The sequence below is a fragment of the Pseudopipra pipra genome, chromosome 1 (assembly GCF_036250125.1).
Source record: "Pseudopipra pipra isolate bDixPip1 chromosome 1, bDixPip1.hap1, whole genome shotgun sequence".
Lineage (NCBI taxonomy): Eukaryota > Metazoa > Chordata > Aves > Passeriformes > Pipridae > Pseudopipra > Pseudopipra pipra.
In genome coordinates, this window is record NC_087549.1 from 145,409,673 (window position 1) to 145,430,408 (window position 20,736).

A 20,736-nucleotide genomic window follows, 5' to 3' on the forward strand; every position below is an offset into this window, starting at 1 on the left:
AAAGCATTGGAAAATGGATGTCTGTTTCATCTCAGTGTAGGTAGATAGATAGGAAAAGTTGAATGCCAGCATTATTAATAAAATAAGCATAGAGTGATTTGCATAGATGCCCCTGCCCGTAACGCAATATAAATAGTTACCATGATTGTTGTATAAAACCTGTTTATCTTTTTTGATTTCAGAGTGTCATGAACATGATGCATGTTATAAGTATTCCATACTCCTTAATGAAAGTGAATCCACTGTCATGGATACAAAAAGTCTGTCAATACAAAGGTAAGAAACAAGAATATACAAAAGTTTCCTTGATAGTCAAAATCAAAAGTACAAATTGATAATATGGCTGTATAGCTTTTATATGGTGTATTAGTAATTTTCTCATTCTTATTGCAGCAAAAGTAGCCTGTGTAAAATCCAGGGACATGCACTGGGCATTGGTGGCACATCGAGATCAGAGAGACATCAACCTTTCCTCGCTGCGTATGCTGATAGTGGCTGATGGTGCAAACCCATGTAAGCTGTGCTGCTGCAGTGCAGTAGAGAACAGGAAGGGGTTTCTGTCTTGCATTTAAAGTTTCAATCTTCAGCCATCTTAGCTAAAATATTTACAAAAATAGGGTTTGTCTACTGCAAACTGTATGACATTTACGAAAATGGTAATTAATTTTGGATTTTTTCAAAATATATTTTTCTTTAGCTAATCCTGAGGCAAACTTGATATTCCACATAACGTAAGTTGCAGTAAATCCAATTTTGTTTAACATGACAGTCGCATAAAGGCTGAAGCTATAAAGACCTGAAGCAATAAAGATCTTAAGCTGTAGAAAAGATCAGAACATTTCCTGAATGATGGTGCTCAGATGGAGAAGTAACTGAGAATTTTAGGGGAATACTTATGCTACTCTAGAGAAACACATCTGGATCTATTAATGACAATTGATAGCATTAACTGTTTCTTTGTATAATTTAAAATACTGGCTTATAGGTGTTCTGCTTGTTCATAGTAGTTTACTTTGAATTTCTAAATTAAATTTTTAATTTTACTCATCCTAAAAAAGAAAACTGTAATGATGTTCATATTGGAATTTAGCAGTAATGGCTTTTCTACTTGAGTATATGCTCAAAAATGTGTCTTCATTCTCTGTATGCATACACAACTGCATATACATATATATGGTTGTAGCAGCTATGACTTATTTCCCAGTGGACATGGATACTTTTTAAATTATTTCTCCTGAAAAGCCTATATATATTAAATAGTAAGTTTGCAGTTTGAATGGTGTCACTTCAGAAATCAAATTATTTTTCTCCTCTGATTGTTTGTTTTTCTTTACCCCAGGGTCTATTTCTTCCTGTGATGCATTTCTCAATGTCTTCCAAAGTAAAGGTCTAAGACAGGAGGTCATTTGTCCCTGTGCTAGTTCACCAGAAGCTCTCACTGTGGCTATTCGAAGGTACTGTGTTAACACCAGTGGAAACAGACCCACTGAATATGTGTATGTGGTAACTTGAAAAGAAATGATAAAATTATTCAAGTATGAATCTGCATATTTAACTTCCGTATGATATTTTTAGTTTTAAATTTGTTCATATCCAAGACATACAAGAAGAATTTCTAGAGTAATAAATTAACTTCAGAGTGCTTTATAGTTCCCATGTCCATAATTTTATCTAATTTTAAATTAAATACATTGCAATGCAAGAGTAAGTTCTGTAAATAGAAGTGTAAAAATGCCACTCTAAGCATAAAATAATTAAAATGTGGGAATTAAGTGGAATTGCCATCAAGGAAAATCGTACTCTAAAGTAATCTGTTTAAAGAGAATTATGACATTCTGCAGGTTGTTTTTGGCTAACTGGCACTTTTTAACCATTCATAGACTCTAGTAACCATCTGGAAATACTCTTTGAATCTGAGAGGTTTGTGCCTAGAAATAAAATTGATAAATTCTACTAAAAACTGCTAAATTCTACTAGAACTGTTAAGCCTTATGTATATAGAATCACAGAATTGTTTAGGTTGGAAAAAACCTGTAAAATCACCAAGTCTGACCATTAATCCAACACTGCCAAGTCCACCACTAAACCATGTCCCTGAATGCCACATCCACACATCTTTTAAATACCTCCAGGGACAGTGACTCAACCTCTTCCCTGGGCAGACTGTTCCAGTGCTTGACAACCTTTTTGGAGAAGAAATTTTTCCTAATATCCAATTTAAACTTCCTTTGGCACAACTTGAGGCCATTTCCTCTTGTCCTGTTGCTTGTTACTTGGGAGAAAAGACCAACCCCTGCCTCGCCAAGGTCCCCACTGAGCCTCCTTTTCTCCAGACTGAACAATCCCAGTTCCCTCAATCACTCCTCATAAGACTCGTACTCTAGCAGCAGTATCCTGTCATGAGTGCTGTAGCACACAGTAAATGGCATAACTATTGTCTGTTTTGGCAGAGTTTTCCAAAAGTTGTACCTTGAACAGTAGGCACTTTGTTTTTCAGTTCATATTTCTGCAGCCGTTTACAATTGTTTCACATGTTAGAACATGCAACATTAAAGTGTAAAGCACTATAATAGCATTAAGTAAAATACTTCCTGCCACAAAGTTTAAAATACGCTGTTCAAGTGAAATTTAACTAGATTTTCAATTAGCTTTCCAACGGAACATTGCAGGAAGAAAGACGTGAGGCCAAGAGTGTGGTTGACTTCCAACCACCTCATTATTAGTTTAAAACATCTGAAAGCAATCCATCAGGGATTTACCCTGTCCAGGTTAGTTGTCTTTCTGTGGACTACAGGATCTCAGGGAGCCCTTCATTCAGCTCCACCAGCCTATTCTCAACTTTATACCAAAGTGTTTTTCCCTTGTGATGGGTTTCCCTGCCATAATCTGTGCAGACCTTTTCTCCCTTGGAATGAGCTCTTGTTTGTAAGAGCAGAGAGGAGGTGGATGGGCATCACTTGTGCCAAGCACTGGGCAGGGTTTTCATTTCCTGTGCTAGCCCTGGAAAATCTGCCCCAAATCACAGGTTAGGAAGTGGGAGAACTTTATAATGCAACGGCTGGCATGCCCTTTTTAGTCTTAAACTCTGTTCCTGTAGCCCTCTGAAGAACTAGAAATTCATTTTCAAATTAACTAGCACTGAGAGCTTTCCCAAAAAAATTATTAGCACATAAAAGTGTGGATAATGCAAAGAAACAAAGAGTCATTTTTATCTTCAGTGCCTCACTGTGTAATTACAGAGCGGTTTTTACTACAGTGAATGTTACCGAACACGTATCTCCTTTTTTTGAAGTCTGTTTAATGGTAGGATAATGCTAGCTGAACTTGGGAGATGTAGTATTTTTCATTTTGTTCAAGCCATCTCCACTGACAGTAAAGTAATTATCATACAAGTTCCAAAGAGTTACAGCTGAAGTATGCATTAAAATGACTCCCTGCAGAGCAGAGATCCAGAGAGCTCCCTGTTAATGTTCTGAATCTTTCAAAATCTATGGTGTATTTTTCCTGAACTTCCTTTTACTGAGTAACAAAACCAGTTCTCAGTTGCAATACCCTTATAATTTAGAAAAAGACAGTCAGTAATAGACTAGAGGTGCTTTAGCCTTAGAGCTGAGTCATGAAGCCTAATATTCAAAGGGATGTGTCATGCAAAGAATTCTTTATGTTATTCCCCTTTGGTTCATTGCAGATTAGTTTGAACCTACTTGCTTAAGGGAATGCAAAAGTTTAAGAACAGGTTTCTTTCCCTTTAAATGCCTGGCAAAAACAGTGGTAAAATAGATTGTATTTGTAAATGGTAGTAGGAGCTGCTCTCAAAATGCTTTGCAAACTGTCTTTGTATGTGATAAGTAATCCAAGAAAATAGATGTGATGAAAGTCCAGATGGCCTCTGCTCCTGGAAGGTTTTGAGCAGCTGTGTGTACCCGCAGGAGACCTTTCTTCTCGTGAGCAGCAACCTGTGTGTTTTGGGGGAGCAAGGAGGAGAGAAAGTTGATCAATAATGTCACTGAAAGTTCCTTTTACATGATGGGAACGTTATTTATCACAGCTGCTTGTTTACTAGCACCATTTGTTATGCTCTAATGCATTTTCAAGCATGCTCACATCTTTCTTTGTTGATGATGTCACTTGAGAAATATGCCTCATAAAACCTATTAATTGAAATTTATAGGGCCGATCAGAGCAAGGCTTATGTGAGCAGGACTGGCTAAGGCCCATCTAATATTTCAAGCACAGTAGAGGGGAAATGTCATATAAAAGGACATTATCTGTTAAAAAATAGTTGTGTTATGACGGAGTATTTAGGAAAAATGCAGAATCGTGAGCTAAGTATTGGCTATTTTATCCGTCTTGAAAATAGCTGGAGTCTGCTCTGTATGGATGCATTATCCACACTCAGATCAGTGTCACGACAGCTTCCATTTTTGCATTTTAAAATGTAGGACAGTGTAAGAGTCTTTCTAGACATGAGAAGCCCTGACATATTCCCCTGACTTAGTAACTTGCATACATCAACACTCGTTTGCTCAAGCCGCACTCTCCGTAGGTATAATTGTGTCCACAGATGCAGCAGGTGGGTTTATGTTGAAACAAGTTGACAGGCATCTTGTGCTGATGCTGTGGAATTCTACAGCATGTTGGCAGTGAATCTGAGCAAACTGAGGCGTTACAAAGAGGCCACATCCACAACATTTTGACCGTGACTGATGAAGGAGTAATTTGTTTTAATTTCCATGTGGTAAATTAGAATAGGAAGAATTCACTTATATGCACTAAAATGAAGACAGTGAAGTCCTTGCATTTTGGCAGTAAATCTACTACAATCTAATTTCTTCTGTTTAGTAATTTAGATCCCTGAACATTGGGATTGGAAAGACATACCTGTGATTTAGAGAAAGCATACTTGTGTTCTAATTTGGCTTTGATAGCAGTATGAAAGAGTTGGGCTTTTGGTCTGACAGGTAAGTTTGATTTCCTAGTCCTAGTTCCAGGTTGCCTCAAAATAGGTAACATATAGAGAGTTTATCAAGCTATTTTCTGATCAGTTCCAAAACTTTAGAGTGCAGTTTCCCTCCACATTATCTGCACCGCCTCTCAGTATTTTTAAAATAAGGCAAAAGCCCTTTACTTGGATAATCAAGCAATCTTTATAAATCTATCTGAAAATTAAATACAAGCTGTTGTTAGGTGCTACTTTCATCTCAGCAACCCCATATGTGTGGGTGGGTACTGAATGAGAGTTAACAGACGTAATTAGTCAGAAATAACTGAAAAACAGGATTCTGTTGGGTCTAGTAGGGGGGAAAAGAAGGTGAAATTTTAAACTCTGAAACACAGGAATATTTGCAATAGGAGTCCATTAAGCATAAGCAAATGCTTGTGTTTGCCTGATGGTGCACTGATGTTCTTACCCATGCTCGTAGGCCAACAGATGACAGCAACCAGCCACCGGGAAGAGGAGTTCTGTCCATGCATGGTCTCACTTATGGAGTAATTCGAGTGGACTCTGAAGAAAAGCTTTCTGTTCTCACTGTCCAGGATGTTGGCTTAGTGATGCCAGGAGGTAAGGAACTTCCTTTGAAACTTGTCATGATTCATCAGTTTATGTAATTAGCAGTACAAAGTCACAGGTGGGCGTACTTTGTTGCCAGACTACAAGATTTGGGATTATAACATGTCCTTGAAAGCATTTTAGTCCAAAAGCATTACCTTGTAAAACTTCATGGTTTGGAAATCCCAGGATTTCTTCTCTACATTTACCTCAGTGGCTGTCTGTGCTCAGGTTGCATGTTTTAAACAACCTGCCACCACATCAGAACATCTATTCCTTAACTGTGAGATGCTGGTAGAAAAAATAAGGCTATAAATATCCATAACTCTGACCCAGATGAGACTCAGTAGGGAATTTTTTCATAACCTGTGCTAAGGATCAACAAAATTGCTGTCTGAAAGCTTACAGAATGTTTTTCCAAAGATCTTGTGCTATCACCCAATTAGATAAAGAAGGTATGACTGAACAGTTCATGTTGATAAATTCAAATTGAAACCAGTGCTTCTAAAGGGGAAGATAAAATTTTTCATAAGGAAGCTAGATTTTAAATGAGGTGTTACAGATATTAGAAAAGGCTAATACTGTAGTTTTTCATAAGAGAATGCTTGTTATGCACTAAAGCAATTAAATATAATGATGCATCTTATAAAACTTTAGTTGAACAACTTAAGATGAAGGAAGATATGATTGGTTGTTGTTTAATAGTTATCATGCAAGATATTATAATAGGTGTTCTGTGTTGCACTTCATACTGTGTTCTGATCATTTTAATGAAAGTACACTTTCCTGTTTACCCTCTGAGTGAGGGTTTACCCTCTGTTTACTTCTCTGAGTGAGAGAAAGGTCATTCAAGATTCTGAACACTTGTATTTAAAAGACATGCTGATTAATTTTTGCTCTCCCTTGGTCATCATATTCTCTTTCCAACTACAAAATCTACAAATGCTGTACTCCAACTCCAGGGATTATAGCTACAGCAGTATTCCTGATTCTTACTCACATGGCTGACATAAAATAGTGCTTCTTTCTCAGACCAGTGCTTTCAAATCCCTCCCATTTAGCTCCTGCTGTCTCTGCAGGGCTGTAAGACCAGCGAGAGGGAGTCTGAGCTCTGATAAATTCTCAGTAAAACGACCATACTAGTCTGCTGGAATATCTTGATCTTTCATATGGTGTTACTTGCTACTTTCTGAGAGGTGAATTTCCTGGTTGCCTGCCTCCTGGCTGTATAGTAATTATCAAGGACTCCATTAGGGTATTTCATTTTATACTGACTGAGACAAATCTGGTCTTCAGTATGCAAAGCTGGGAACACAGTCACATTTCAGAGCAATATTGTGGATCAACTGCGATTTTAGAGAGCAAGGCAAATAGGTTTTGTCATCAGTGTAAAGATCAAGTTTACATAAAGATCTTTGCATTTTTTGTATAAATATTATTTATAATACAAATAACATTTGATAATGTTGAACACCATAATGTTCAAGAAACTTATTGCTAGCCATTAGTCTACGTATAATTAATTTGTTTATGTCAGCTACACTGTGATGTCTTTCCCACAGCACTTGTTATTCTGTAGTTCATTTTATAATTTTTTTAAAGTGTTTTGTTCTCCTTCTAGCTATAATGTGTTCAGTGAAGCCAGATGGAATTCCTCAGCTCTGTAAAACAGATGAAATAGGAGAACTTTGTGTATGTGCTATTGCGACGGGTACATCATATTATGGACTCTCGGGCATGACCAAAAATACTTTTGAGGTAAGTTGACCAAAAAATGTGATATAAAATCCTTCTTTTATAACTTTTTCTGTTTCAAGGTAGTATTTGACATAAAATATTGATAGTAACAATAGAATTATGGAGAATTCTATAAGTAGAAGTAGAATAGAAGTAATAATCAATGCTTGTGGCTTGGGACCTGTACTCTAGCCAGATAGTCTACACTGAAGCCCATTTCATTAAGCGTAATGGTAGATCTTTATGTGAGTTTAGTTTTGGCTCTGAAGAGCTTTTACTTTAATTTTTAAATAAGATACCAGGGGCTGAAAAAAATCAGAAGGAAAGAAGGAAGAAAGACAAAATTCAAAAGGTAATATTGTACAAGTCTACGAGCTAGCTATATGCAGAATTTGATTATTGGAAACAGTAAGGAGCTGCTGGATATCTTTAAAAAGCAGCTTCCAACAATTCCACAGCAATTCCAGCATTACAGACTTGCATTTATACAGAATCCTGACAGATGTAATCTTCAAGAAGTATCTGAAGAGCAAAGAAACCTTTTTCTAATTAGTCCCCACATGCTTTTGTTTGAATTGCCTTAGGTGAAATCCTCTTGGCTTTGTGGAATCTGTATTCCAGCTCCAGTGCAGATAGTTGTATTGATAGCTCTGTAGTACCTGCTCACTTGTTATCATTAACTTCTTCTGAAGCCAGTATGAAAGGCTGAACAAATTAGAGAAATACTGAAAAAATTGAGCTGAGATTTTTAAGCTCTTCTAATATTTAAGGCAAAAATTATCACAAGTATGTTTTGATTTCCCTTAACAAATTCTCTGTTATTACCATTTTTAATAGACCAAATGTGATTAATATGTCCTGCAAAATGAAAAACTTGTAAACACTGTACATTGTATAATTAATGGAGAAAAGTGGATATGATTCTACATCCTGCTATTGAAGTCAGGAGTTCTACCATGCTATTGTGATCTGAAATTTGTTGATAGTTGATTTTTGTGCTGTAAGTGCAATTGGCATTACCCAGTGTGAGTCATGATCCTGAGTTTTACGTATTTCAGGGTCAAAATGTACTTACGTTCATTTTGTAGTACTTGCTTGTAATTGTAATTGTAATACCTACCCATTCATAATTCAGAACTGCAGTTTAACAGCATATTTAGGCTAATTCAGGATTATTCCTAATGATAAACAAATAAATTGCCATTGAGTGAGCAGGAACACTCATTTTTAAAGTTAAGTATGTTCTTTAGAGTCCTCTCCAAGTGGATCTCTATTCTGTTTTACTGTGTAATTCGTGTTGCAGGTATTAGAGAGTCAAAAAGTTTTGTGTTCCTGAAATGAGTTATGGCTGAGGATGTTTAAGCATTAAATCTGTTCAATAAGAGTCACCCATGGGCGTCTTGCAGCAGAATTTGACCTTTATTTTTAAATGAGCCTTGAAGAACACTGTGTAGCCATGGTCCTCCTCTTGCCATTGTCTTAATTTGTCTTTTGACGACTTAAGTTTAAAGAAGCAATGGCAGGAAAGTGTGGTTGTGTCAGAATGCAGCTCAGAGTAGCTCACATATCAGAAGGATAAGTCTGTGCTGAGTAGGATTGAAAAAGCCATATAAATCTGTCCTGGGGACATCATGTATGCATCTGGTGTTCAGACATTTAGAGAGGTGCTGTACAGGGCTGTATTTTCACTTTTAGCTGAGATACAGAAGACATTATCACTGGTATTCTGAGAAATTAATTGACCTTAAAAAAAAATGTGGTCAGCTGCAAGTCATTAATGTACTGTACCTTAAAATAGCTTCACTTCTAGCCTGCTTATTTCTTACACTGTGCTGGAAATGGGATTGTGGTATGGAAAAGACCCTCTACTGAGGTGTTCATGAGTTAAGCTCTCAGTAACCTCTACGTAGCACCTCAGGTTAGCTGAAGTCTGCACAGCGTGTGGTTTTATTCAGTACTGTTGATATTGATTCATATATATTTTTAAGGTCATAAATGATTTAGAGTCATGGTTACAGAAAATGTGTGCGATAAACAGAGTAGTGCAAGAGTTTCCTGACCCTCCCTTATGGTCAGTGAAGGGTAAAGAGCATCAGCAGCGACCTGTTTACTTTGTTCCTGCAGAGCCATCTGAGGGAGCATGCCTGAAATATTTTTGCAGCACGATCTGTGCATATAGAAATGAAGACCTGTGTTTCTGTTTTACAGGTGTTTCCTATGACTAGTTCTGGTGGCCCTATCACCGAATATCCTTTTATCAGGACTGGACTACTAGGCTTTATAGGACCAGGTGGACTTGTCTTTGTTATCGGCAAAATGGATGGTTTGATGGTTGTCAGTGGAAGAAGACATAATGCTGATGACATTGTAGCAACAGCACTGGCCGTGGAACCAATGAAATTTGTCTACAGGGGAAGGTTTGATCCTTTCTTTTCTTGCATTATGCAGAAATATTTATTTTGCTTAGAGGAGGTGTAAGTGATCCAAAATACTTTCAGAAAGCAGTGCCTGATGTACACTGTTTCCCTTCAGTGCTGTTCACATTGCTAGAACCAGGAGACAGCTGAGGGAAGCCTAAGGTAGTGTTGAGGGAAACTTTAAATACCAAGGTCTTGAAACTGTGATTGCTAAAATTTTCATTTGAGCAGCTGGTTAATTCTGAAGGTGTTGACTCAACAGGATCCTTTCTGTCTGATTTGAACATTTCTAATCTGCTTAATGTTTAAGTTCTTGAAATTGACTGTGGTTCCTTGTGTCACCTTCCTAATGTGCTGAAACTGAGCAGCAGACATCTAAAACGTCTGAAGAACCTAATGCTGTACCATGCGCTTGCACTCGATCGTGTGGCAGGCAAAATGATGTTGCAATTACTTTCTTCTAAAGATGGGACCAAAAAAGGTGCTTATGCTGGCTGTTATATAGCAGCTTAGCAACAACCTTGGTGTGACCCAATTTAGTGCCCCAGGAAGGTTCACTTCTCAGTCCTGCTCTGACTACATGTCTCTAGAACAAGAGCCTGCTATTTCTCCTCCAGAGCTATTACCCAAAACTGTTCTTGTTGCTTTTTCCCTGTAAATAAAATAGTAATTGCATCAGTAGTCTGAATAATAGATAATGAAATCGCAGATATAAAGGATTAACTTAGAAGACAGGTTTTTCCATCTGTCCTGGCACTAAATACACTTCTCTCCTTCTATAGAATAGCAGTGTTTTCCGTGAGTGTGCTGCACGATGAAAGAATAGTTATTGTTGCTGAGCAAAGGCCAGATTCCACAGAGGAAGACAGTTTTCAATGGATGAGTAGAGTTCTCCAGGTAATGCTCTTTATGTATGTTTGGAAGCTATTTTTTTCTTGCTTTATATTCTTTTTATTGATCTTTCAGGCCCCCAAGGTAATTGACATTTGTCTTTGAGTAATTGTAAATCCACCTTCAGTTACACTTGCTCTTAATGAGCACAAAATGAGATTCTTCAGAGTGACATTTCCTATCCGGGCTGCACATATCCAGAGAGTGATCCTTTTCTTAATCAAAATGCTATAAGAAAAGAAGATTTATTTTTTTTTAATCAGTGGGGGAGAATTGTGTGTTTCTAGTGCACCATGTTGATAGTTAAAATAAACAGAATGAAACACCATAAAAATACCCATTTCCCTTCACTGAAATGAAGGGAAGTGGTTGATTAGCTCAGATCTAGGTATCTACAGTGAGGTTATCTTCTCAGAGGGGCACCTATTGCAACAAATCCCATTCCAGTGGTCTGGTGATTTCTGCAAGGCACCTTATTTCTGTGATGATCCCACTTTGGTCATGATGTTGGACAGTTTGTCAGGAAGACAAAGGCTACTGACTATTAAAGAATTCTGATCTTCTCCTTACATATAGCAGTCGAAGTTACAGCAATCCCAATACCATACTCAAAGTTTCTTCAACTCTAATATCCACACACAAAAAAATTAGATAGGGTCATCTTCCATCTTCTCCATCTCTGTGGTTAAGCCATATATTGCAAACATCTTTTTTTGCTTTACCCAAGAGCCAAAGAAAAAGATCCCACATAATTCAGAGATGTTTTTATTCATCATTGCATTGTTCCGAATAGGAAAGGAAATCTGTCTACTGTACTTTTCAAGAAACCAAACAAATAAGCTTTCATCCATCTCAGAACAGGTTTATGTGCTCTCTTGATTTGAAAGACAGCTGCATTTCTTACAGTTAGAGGCATCTCATATTCATAGTAGATCTAAATTAACACCAAGAAAAACTAGAACCTCTAGCTTGTCCATCACACAGAAAGCCTTTGAAGCACCTAGGGCAACTATTGTAGAAGGAAAGACTTTGTATTGCCCATGCTTCCATAATTTTTGTCAAGTAGCAAGCTGATAAAAAGGTTGAAATTCTGGACCTACACTTCTCCTTTTTTGTCAACTGAACATTTTTGTGATTTCTACAGAAAAAAATGTCTTACACCATCATAAACAGTAAAATTCAGTACTGAACACTGTGGGAGTCCTGTGTCATGTTACTCCTGCCAAGAGTCAGTCCTGTTATTCTGAGTCTGATCAAGTCACAGCAGTGTCTGGGAATAGTAGGTCATGTATCAAAGTACACACGTGTGGCTGCTTTCATCACCCATGTGCGAAGCCTGCGACTCTGGCATGCATCACTATGCGAACAAGAAGTTTCTGTTTCCACCACAGCTGGAGGACAAAAGCCAGGAGCTCGTGGGATGCTTTGTGCCTCTTCCCAATCAGTTTTAATGACAGATGTCAGGAAGTGGTAACTGGTTGCATGCGAATTATCTGCTAGTGAGGCACAACATAATATCACAAATTGTGTCACAAGTCTCACAAGTCCCTGATTACAAACTCTACCAAATTGCTACTCATTTCTAATGCTCTTTGTGAGACTCCTCTGACAGCCTGTGTGTGCTGCCCTTTGCCAGTCCTGCCCTGCGCTGCCTGCTTCTGTTGTGCCTTGCTGTCTCTTCCCTGCACTTGAGCTGCCTTGATCTGCAGAACTTTTTTTCCAGTGGATTGCACATATTCTGAGACTCCCTGACCTCAGGATGTTAGAGCTGCTGTACATATGTGACTATGCTGGACTGCATCTGTGGGCTTTAGCAGAGGCATGGTTGGCAGGGAGTGCTCAGGCTGGAGTTGGAGTTTCTTGAGAGTGGTGGAGGAACATGGCGAAGATCCCAGATCAACCAGCAGTTCAGTCAGATGGATCCTAGATACTCATCCCCAGACTGCTGCAGACTGACCTGATCCTTCAGGCAGGGTTGTGGTTCCTGTACTGGCAGACTGGATGTTAGTTTTACCAGTGCCAGCATGCTGGCAGGACTTGGCAGGACTTGGTAAATCTGGGAGATCTACTGCAGAACTGGAGAGTGTCTGCCCAGAGAATTGTGTCAGAATGATATGTTTTCTCAGGTCAAACAACATACTAGTGTGGATTTTCCACAAATTCTGGTATATCTCGTCCATTTTCACAATGAAAAAGAGGATTTCTGATACTCTGCTAATTTCTGGCTGGAAAGAGTCATTTCAAAAACCAAGCCATTTTGTCAAGAGGCATAAATGCCAGCAGCATTAAAATTGACTGGTGCTCTTTTCCCTCAAAATTTTAAGGCTCAGTTCACCAGTGCTCATCCTTGTGAAACAAAGACATTCCCTGCTTCAGAAATGTGCCAAACTGAAAGGTGTGAAAGATGACAAATTTGAATGACCCATGACATTGTGCAGCAGATCTAGTTATCAGAGACAGTTTGAAAGTCACTAGGGAATCATTACATACACCACTCATCCCACCCCAACTGGGTATTGCTTTCCATTCACCAGCTGTAGAAACCACACAGTTTTATGTTTGAGTAGGAGTGGTTACTTGTCCTGTAGCAGTTTTCCTTCAAGCTGATGTCAGGTGAGGATCCCGTGATTTATCGCTGCTTTTCAGAACCTACAAATAACATTATGATTAGTAGGTTATGATGGTTTCTGCCAGAAACATGAGCTGTTGTTTGTTGGCTGTCACACGTATTTCACTATTGCTGATCTTTCAGGTGAGGTACTTGTAGATCAGCACCAAGGTCTTCCAATACTGCTGTGAGAGCTACTCCTACTAAAACTGTGATATGAGTCACTGCTTTGTTATTCTTTCTTATGAAATTTTGCAATCAGATCAATAAGAAATGAAGTAAACAGAAACCAAGAGCAAAGCATTATTTAGTCTGTAGAAGTAATCAGTAATTTATTGGTCTACAGTTAAGTACATGCAAACTGTAAATGATTATTTGAGTCTCAGAATATAGATTGTGTCTTCAAGGTAGTACATATATGAATTCACTTCTCTAACAGTTAAAAATTAAAATGCAAGTTAAGTAAATTATATTTTTTCAACATTTAACTATTCATTAGAGATGCTATTTCTAATTTGTTTCTCAGTCTGTGTGGATGTCTGAAGTTGTTTTTCTAATACACTTGCTGCAATTGTTCTTACCCGTATAAGGAAAATAATCAGTTTAAATGTGTATGGAATTAAAATCTAACTGCATGGATATTCATGTTTAACTCATTAAATTACATAGATACTGTATGTTACAGTTTTCTTTAAAGTGATGCAGTTTAATCAACTTGTCAGGCAATGAACTCCATTGCTATAAGATTCAAAAATGCTTATTTTTCAGATTTTCATTCAACAGATTTTTTTTCAAGTGGATAGTTTCACAGTTTTCCCTTACATTGTCATTTCCCATTCCTGCCTCAAAATCTTTTACGCTGTAATCAGGGAGTGAAACAGTTATTACTTTATAAAAAAAGTAACAATTTATAAGCTACCTACATTATTAGGTATAGAGATTATTTAACTTTTTATTTTTTGCTCAGAAAGATGGACTGGATGTTAAGATGATAGGAATTCTGTGAACTTGAGCTCCGAGAACTGCACAGGTTAAAAGCAGTTTCACGTGGGCTGCCAACCCATATTAAATCTCCAGGATACCTGCTACTAATGTTTGCTTAAGAGGGATGACTGCGTAGAATTTCCTTATTAGGATTTGTGTGTATTTATCACCACGTTTTTGTTTGCTTTTTTATCTTCTGGAATTAGTGTAATAACATTTCCGTCCACCTGTTCCCACTGAAAAGAACCTCCTTATCACTGACATAGCTGAAGTGTCTTTCCATCGCCAGTTAATTATTAGGGTTGTTTTATGCAGTAATTCAAAACAATATGTGCTTATTAGAATGATGAAAAATTAGCCTTTCATTAAAATCAACTTCCTGCACATTTCTTTTTAGGCTATTGACAGTATTCATCAAGTGGGAGTCTACTGCTTAGCGCTCGTACCAGCAAACACGCTTCCCAAGACGCCGCTGGGAGGAATACACCTGTCAGAAACCAAACAGCTCTTCTTGGAAGGATCTCTGCATCCTTGTAACGTGCTGATGTGTCCCCACACCTGCGTAACAAACCTGCCTAAACCAAGGCAAAAACAACCAGGTAAGAAGAGTGAAGGCAAAGGGACCCTGACGTAGTGCTCTGTGTTCATGGTACTGTATGGAGCAAAATCAAGTGATTTTTAATGCAAGTGAGAATCAGCTTGATCAGCTTTCCTCTTAAATATTCCATATGTGTTAAGGACATCACTGGTTTTGCCAGAAGCTAGAAGTACCTTCACAAAGAGTGCAAGGAAAAATGCTAATTCAATAAAGATGACATTTTTATCACTCTACAACACACTGCTGTGTCCACACCTGGAGTTTTTTGTAAATTCCTTGTCAGTTATTTTTAAAGAGCATGGAGTGAAACCAAAACAGAGAAAGATAAAATCTTGGCTTATTTGAAGGCTGAGTTTCTGAAGTAAAAATAGAGAGCAAGAGAACTGTTGACACTAAATAGCAATGTTGGACAAAGAGCAAATACTTGAAAACTGGTCATGAATAAAGAAAAACAAAGAGCTAGTGGTTTAATCCCCTACATGAGTGGGGGAGATTCTGTATTATTCTTACAGCAGGTATATTAAAGGGAAAACCCCAATCAGTTTTAAGATGGTTCTTCAAAAATGTGCCACTTTATTAAGAGTATTGGATGAAATGGAACAGCAAGGCACTGTCTCAAGAGACCAAGAAAGCCCTTATAGCCTGCTGTAGTCCAATCACTGGTTTCTCATGCCCAATGAACAAGCAAATTTTATCAAATTTTTGACTTTGGATCCAATTGCAGATTTTAGTATTCAGATTAATTTCAAGGAATTCTGGATCTGTAGCTTCAGGCTTAAGACTAGAATTCAGATACATTAGACTAAGTGTTGGTTATTTTCCACTTCCACACCTTGGAGTATGAGGTGGGTTTATTCTCTAGATCTTGAATATGGAGACTATCCATCATGAATTCAGTGCAAGTTTGCCTAAACCATCGGCTTGTTTCTGTTTTTAAAAACTTCGGACAAATGTTTCAGAAATCAAAACCATAATCTTAGTTTGGGGACACTGGGAATGTCAGAGTTTAACAGTGATTTCCACTGACTTAATGAAAGCAATGAGGTCTTTTAATACAGAGTTTACTTCAGCATTTCCTTGTTGCTGCATCACAAAGTAACCACTGAATTAGGATCAATGCAGTGCAGATACCTATAGATGTGTTATGGGTACGTTATATATCACTATGGTAAAAGCAATGCCAGGAGTGCAGAAACCAAACTTGAAAGTATCACATTCTCCCATTTTGTGTTGTTGTGACAAACCCAGAGGCTATTGCTTTCATATTTTTAAAGCAGAGTAATCTGTAGATGCTTTTTATTATATGCTTGGTTATTTACATATCTTATATTTTGACACTTAGGCCAGAAACGATTACTGAGGCAAAGCTTGGACATCATAGACTAGAAGTAAAGCTTGGTATCAATTGCAGTTGATCAGTATCATGCTGGAGAAGCAGAAAACAAATGCTAACATGAACTCAAATGGTATCTATGAGACAGGTATTTTCCCCTAATGGCAGCAACAAAACATCAGTGAAATCCATCTCAGGGAAAAGTGTCAGCCGTGACATCTTCTTTTCTTCTGAAGTTATTTATCTTCACTTTCTATCTTATTCTAGAGGGCTTGCATATGCTTTATCGTATGCACTGTCTGCCTTCCTAAGCTTTGTCACTTCATGTCTGTAGCATCATAGAACTGCTAATACAGATGCAATTAAGCCCAAGGAACAGAAGAGAGAAACAGGAATGTTGTCCCTCTGGTTTGAGGCACTTGAATGGACATGTCTACATTAGGAGCTGAATTTTCCAAAGATTCATCATATCAAGACAGACAAGATGTGTCTCTGGCTGTAGAGAGCCCATGCTAAATGGGCTCCTCAGTTAGATATGTTTTGAGAGCATGAATTCAGTCCTACGTGTCTTCCAGACACTACTGATCCACAGAGTTTGCATCAATAGAGATGTGCTCAAGGTTTGGTTTTGTGGATGGCAATGAGAAAAACATCATGTAATGCAAAAGAAATAAAGAGAATTTTCATCTACAAGTAAAGGTTTTTTATTACACTTTGCACATATCTGCTTTGTTCTAGAAATTGGCCCTGCCTCTGTGATGGTGGGGAACTTGGTCTCTGGAAAAAGAATTGCACAGGCCAGTGGTAGAGATTTGGGGCAAATAGAAGATAATGACCAAGCCAGAAAGGTAAGCTAAACTTTTCTTATAAGACTTATATTAAGCTCATTAACATCAGGACACTTAGCAGTATATTATTGTTGTTGTTGTTGTTGTTATGAATTTGTTAATGGCTTTTTTTTTTTTAACACTAAAATATTTCTGAATCCCCTTTACAGATAAAGTAGATGTAAGGGGAGGTCACTGCATTTCGTTTGTATGGATTTTTTAAAGTAAGTTACATAGGACAACAAAACAAACATGGTGGAAAGCCTTAATGAGGCTTTTACCAGAAATCACCCTTTATTATATAATTTTTACTAATTCAGGTGGAGTCCAGGGAGTTTTGTTTCCATGTATGGTCCTGACCTTATTTGTTGTTATTTTAATCCTGTAAAATACAGTTGAAATTCAGCTCTTTTGGGGGCTTATGTGAGTAATTAAATTAGTAAGTTCTAAGCTGTATAAATATTTCTATATTTATAGTAAGAAAAAGAGAGGAAGCTAATGAATTAAAACAGTACTTAAATTCAGAGAGATCAGTAAGACCTGTTTTATTGCTTTGGAATTATGTGCAGTAATATATCATAATCCCAGCACTGGCTTCGCTTCCAGAGAGGCCACTGCTACCATGCAAAAGCACCTTACTATAAATGTGTGATGACAAGGGAATTAGTTCCTGTTTAGTGCTTCTGGGTATTGATGTAAAATGCAGCATATAAACAAGACAGACAGCTAAACTCACAGAAGCTGTGACCTCGATTTTAAAGGCAAAATGTTCTTTCATGCCATGACTGTCACTCTGCTTTATTGTAGTTCCTCTTCCTGTCAGAAGTGTTGCAGTGGAGAGCTCAGACCACTCCTGACCACGTGCTCTACACTCTGCTCAACTGCAGGGTAAGGAGCTCAGGCCATTCCTCCTCAGGCCAGGCTGCAGCTGGAAATGGCACACTGGGATTTCAGCAGCACCTGCTTGTGCTATGGCTGGACACGACCTTTCTGTTTCTTTTCCCATTAATACTCAACTGCTATATTTGGTGTTCACTGAGGCAGAAAAGAGAATAATCATTGCCAGTTGTCAAAATATAGATTGCTTTTGTATCAGACAGTGTGCCTTATGCATTTCTCATTTCTTTTTCCACCACATATATGTTGTGTGTGAGCTGACACTGCAAATCTATTTCAATACTGTTGAATCTGTTTCAAATCTGCTCCTTTACTGAATAGTGGTGTTTATAGTGCTCACCATCCTGATTTCCAATTTGAAAAGCACAGGCTTTTCAAAGTATTTTCCTTAAATGAAGGAATAGTTGTTGTTTTTGAGGCTTGATGATCTGGGGGAGGTATGAGAATGGGGAAAGGAGGTGAAAAGAAGAGGTGTATCCAGAATCCAATGAGGTCTGCAGAGGATCACTAATAAATCTCTCTGCATAGCCTACATGAGGTGCCAGCCTGGCACAGTATTTCATTGCTTACCAAAAATTAATTAATGCTTGAGACATGGTACAAAACTTGGCTTTACTAAGAGTGGGATATTATAGACTACCTGGATGATTATAGAGGGCAAACCAATAATTCTCAAGACCACAGAGAGAATTAAAGTCTGATTTCAAACCATCCCACCACAGTACATCTAGACATATCTGTCAAATCTGGGAAACATATGTAGCATATGAGGGACTCCAGGAGAGGAGAGGCCTGGAATAGTGCTATTCCCCTGGACTACCTGGAGTAGTAGCTGATGTTGTCTCAGCCCATGAGGTCTTTATGCAGCTTGAATGGGTTCTTAAACCTCTAGTAATTTGTGAATATCTGTGAAATGAGCACTTACTGTATTTACAGAATATGCTTCTCCAGACAATTTTACAGTGCTGGTACCAGTTTGAGGCTACCATTAAGTCATTAAGTAACTTTTTTAAAATTCAGATTAATAGCTAATATTATGTGAACATGTAAACCTGAGAAATAAATAGTGAAACAGTAATGTAGTTTTCTACGGCAAAGTAGAAATCTTGAGAGGCAATGCTGTTTATAGATCCAATATTACACCATTAAAGAATTTCATTGTTGTGTCCTATAAGTTAGGAGCAAAGATGCTGTGAGAAAGAGATAGTGATATGTGCTGTCCCATCTCCTCCACACATGCTGTTACTTTTGAGCTTTAAATAAAGCCAAACTTCCCATGCTGGCAGAAGGGTTCAAACAGTGGGAGAGAAGGACACAATGTGCAAAACAAGGATTATCAAAATCAGTTCTCATTCCAGAGAAGTGAAAAACAGTCGAATTTTGAAATTCAGTTTCTCTGCTACTCTCAACGGGGAGTATCTTGTCGCATGATATTTGTTTGAGAGATGTAATGGATTTTGGAGAGGTTTAATATTTTATGGAAAGGAATGACTGGTCTGGTGGGGTTTACCCTAGTCAAGGTTTATTTCCCACCTTGAATTTTGGTTCTAATTTGTAACTTTTCCTATTTTGTCTTCTTTGGGCATTGTCTGTACACTTTGTTCTAAAACATTCAGGCGTCCTGCAGTGGATGACTAATAGAAGTCCACTGAGATGAGTGTTTTCCTGTAACCCATGCTTTTTGAGAATTTGAAGTATTTCAAAATTAGAATAGTACATTGTTTTTAGTATGTGTCATGAAGGATTGCAACACCTTTACATTTCAGAACAGCTCATATAAAAGACCCAAGGGAATTGACCCAAGTTACTGATGCTTGCCAATAATTCTTGTCCAACAACAGGATTCTCCTTCCCTGCAGTTCATATAAACACTGTCTTTCCACTGGTTCACAGGCAGCAAGTGCCAAAAGTCTGAAATGTAAACAAGTTTTGCACAAATTTACATAATCTGCAGCAATTCCCTTTCTGGGTCAGTGGACCTGTGCTGCTGATGTGTGTGGGGATATAAAGGGTCCTTCTTCTCATGGCTAAGCAAATAGGCAATTTCTTGAAAGAAGGAATGGAGAGTTTAAGCACATTCCTCCTTACAGGTCTGCAATGACAGGACACCCAGACCTCAGGTCACTTTGGCATGCTTAGGGCTGGACAGATGGAAACCGTCTCTAGTCCAGCATCTATATAGTTGCATATGTTTTTAGAGGAATCTTTCTTAGTGAAATGATCTTCACGTTGATCAGAAGACTGATTAAAGTTCCCCGAAGTGCAATTCAGTAAGTGTAGTTGCTGAGGGTAATGAAGGGGAATGCTAAACCCTGACTTTGTTTTATTTTTAGTTAGGTTTTCTTCTTTGTTGACAGCTTGTAATGAAGTCTGTAAATGCCAAGTGATGCCTGGTAACATGCCATACTTGCAGTGACAGTGATAGATGCCAGGTGTATCATAGCAGTACTGGAGACTGAAATCCTCTTTTTCCATAGAACAAGTACACAAGCCAAGATGCAGCCCTTCCCATACAGCCCTGTCCCTTTCTCTCAGCCCAGACCTAAGCTGGCCTGACCAGCTCTAAGTGCAATCAGTCTGTCCTGTACATTCATTTTTAGACTTCTGAGGTGTCTGCAATGGTAGTGAATTTTGTGATACAGATGTATATATTTCTCTAAATGTATATTTGTGTGTGTGCATATACACACACACATATATATATTTAGGAAATGTAAGAACCGTAACACTCATTCAATTTAAAACACTGTGTCTGTTTGATGGTTTTGGGTTAGCACTATTTGAAGTGCTTCAGAAAAGCCAAGCTCTCTGGCATATTGTCATTTTCAATTTCCTTTTCATGCTGACCAGAGTTATTCAAATTTAACAAATGCCTTTCTTCTCTATTTCATTT

General features: G+C 37.9%; 1 protein-coding gene across 5 annotated transcripts in view; it reads left to right on the top strand.

The window, feature by feature from the left end:
• The window catches only part of DIP2C (disco interacting protein 2 homolog C), a 310,242-nt gene that overhangs the window by 235,649 nt on the left and 53,857 nt on the right, over nucleotides 1-20,736 (top strand). For all 5 annotated transcript variants that reach the window (XM_064637840.1, XM_064637857.1, XM_064637830.1 and 2 more), the window contains 10 exons: nucleotides 183-276; nucleotides 394-513; nucleotides 1,340-1,454; nucleotides 5,424-5,563; nucleotides 7,173-7,309; nucleotides 9,497-9,705; nucleotides 10,488-10,602; nucleotides 14,586-14,787; nucleotides 16,858-16,967; nucleotides 17,754-17,834. In XM_064637840.1, the coding sequence (XP_064493910.1) occupies nucleotides 183-276; nucleotides 394-513; nucleotides 1,340-1,454; nucleotides 5,424-5,563; nucleotides 7,173-7,309; nucleotides 9,497-9,705; nucleotides 10,488-10,602; nucleotides 14,586-14,787; nucleotides 16,858-16,967; nucleotides 17,754-17,834 (1,323 nt within the window). The remainder of the gene's footprint in view (nucleotides 1-182; nucleotides 277-393; nucleotides 514-1,339; nucleotides 1,455-5,423; nucleotides 5,564-7,172; nucleotides 7,310-9,496; nucleotides 9,706-10,487; nucleotides 10,603-14,585; nucleotides 14,788-16,857; nucleotides 16,968-17,753; nucleotides 17,835-20,736) is intronic.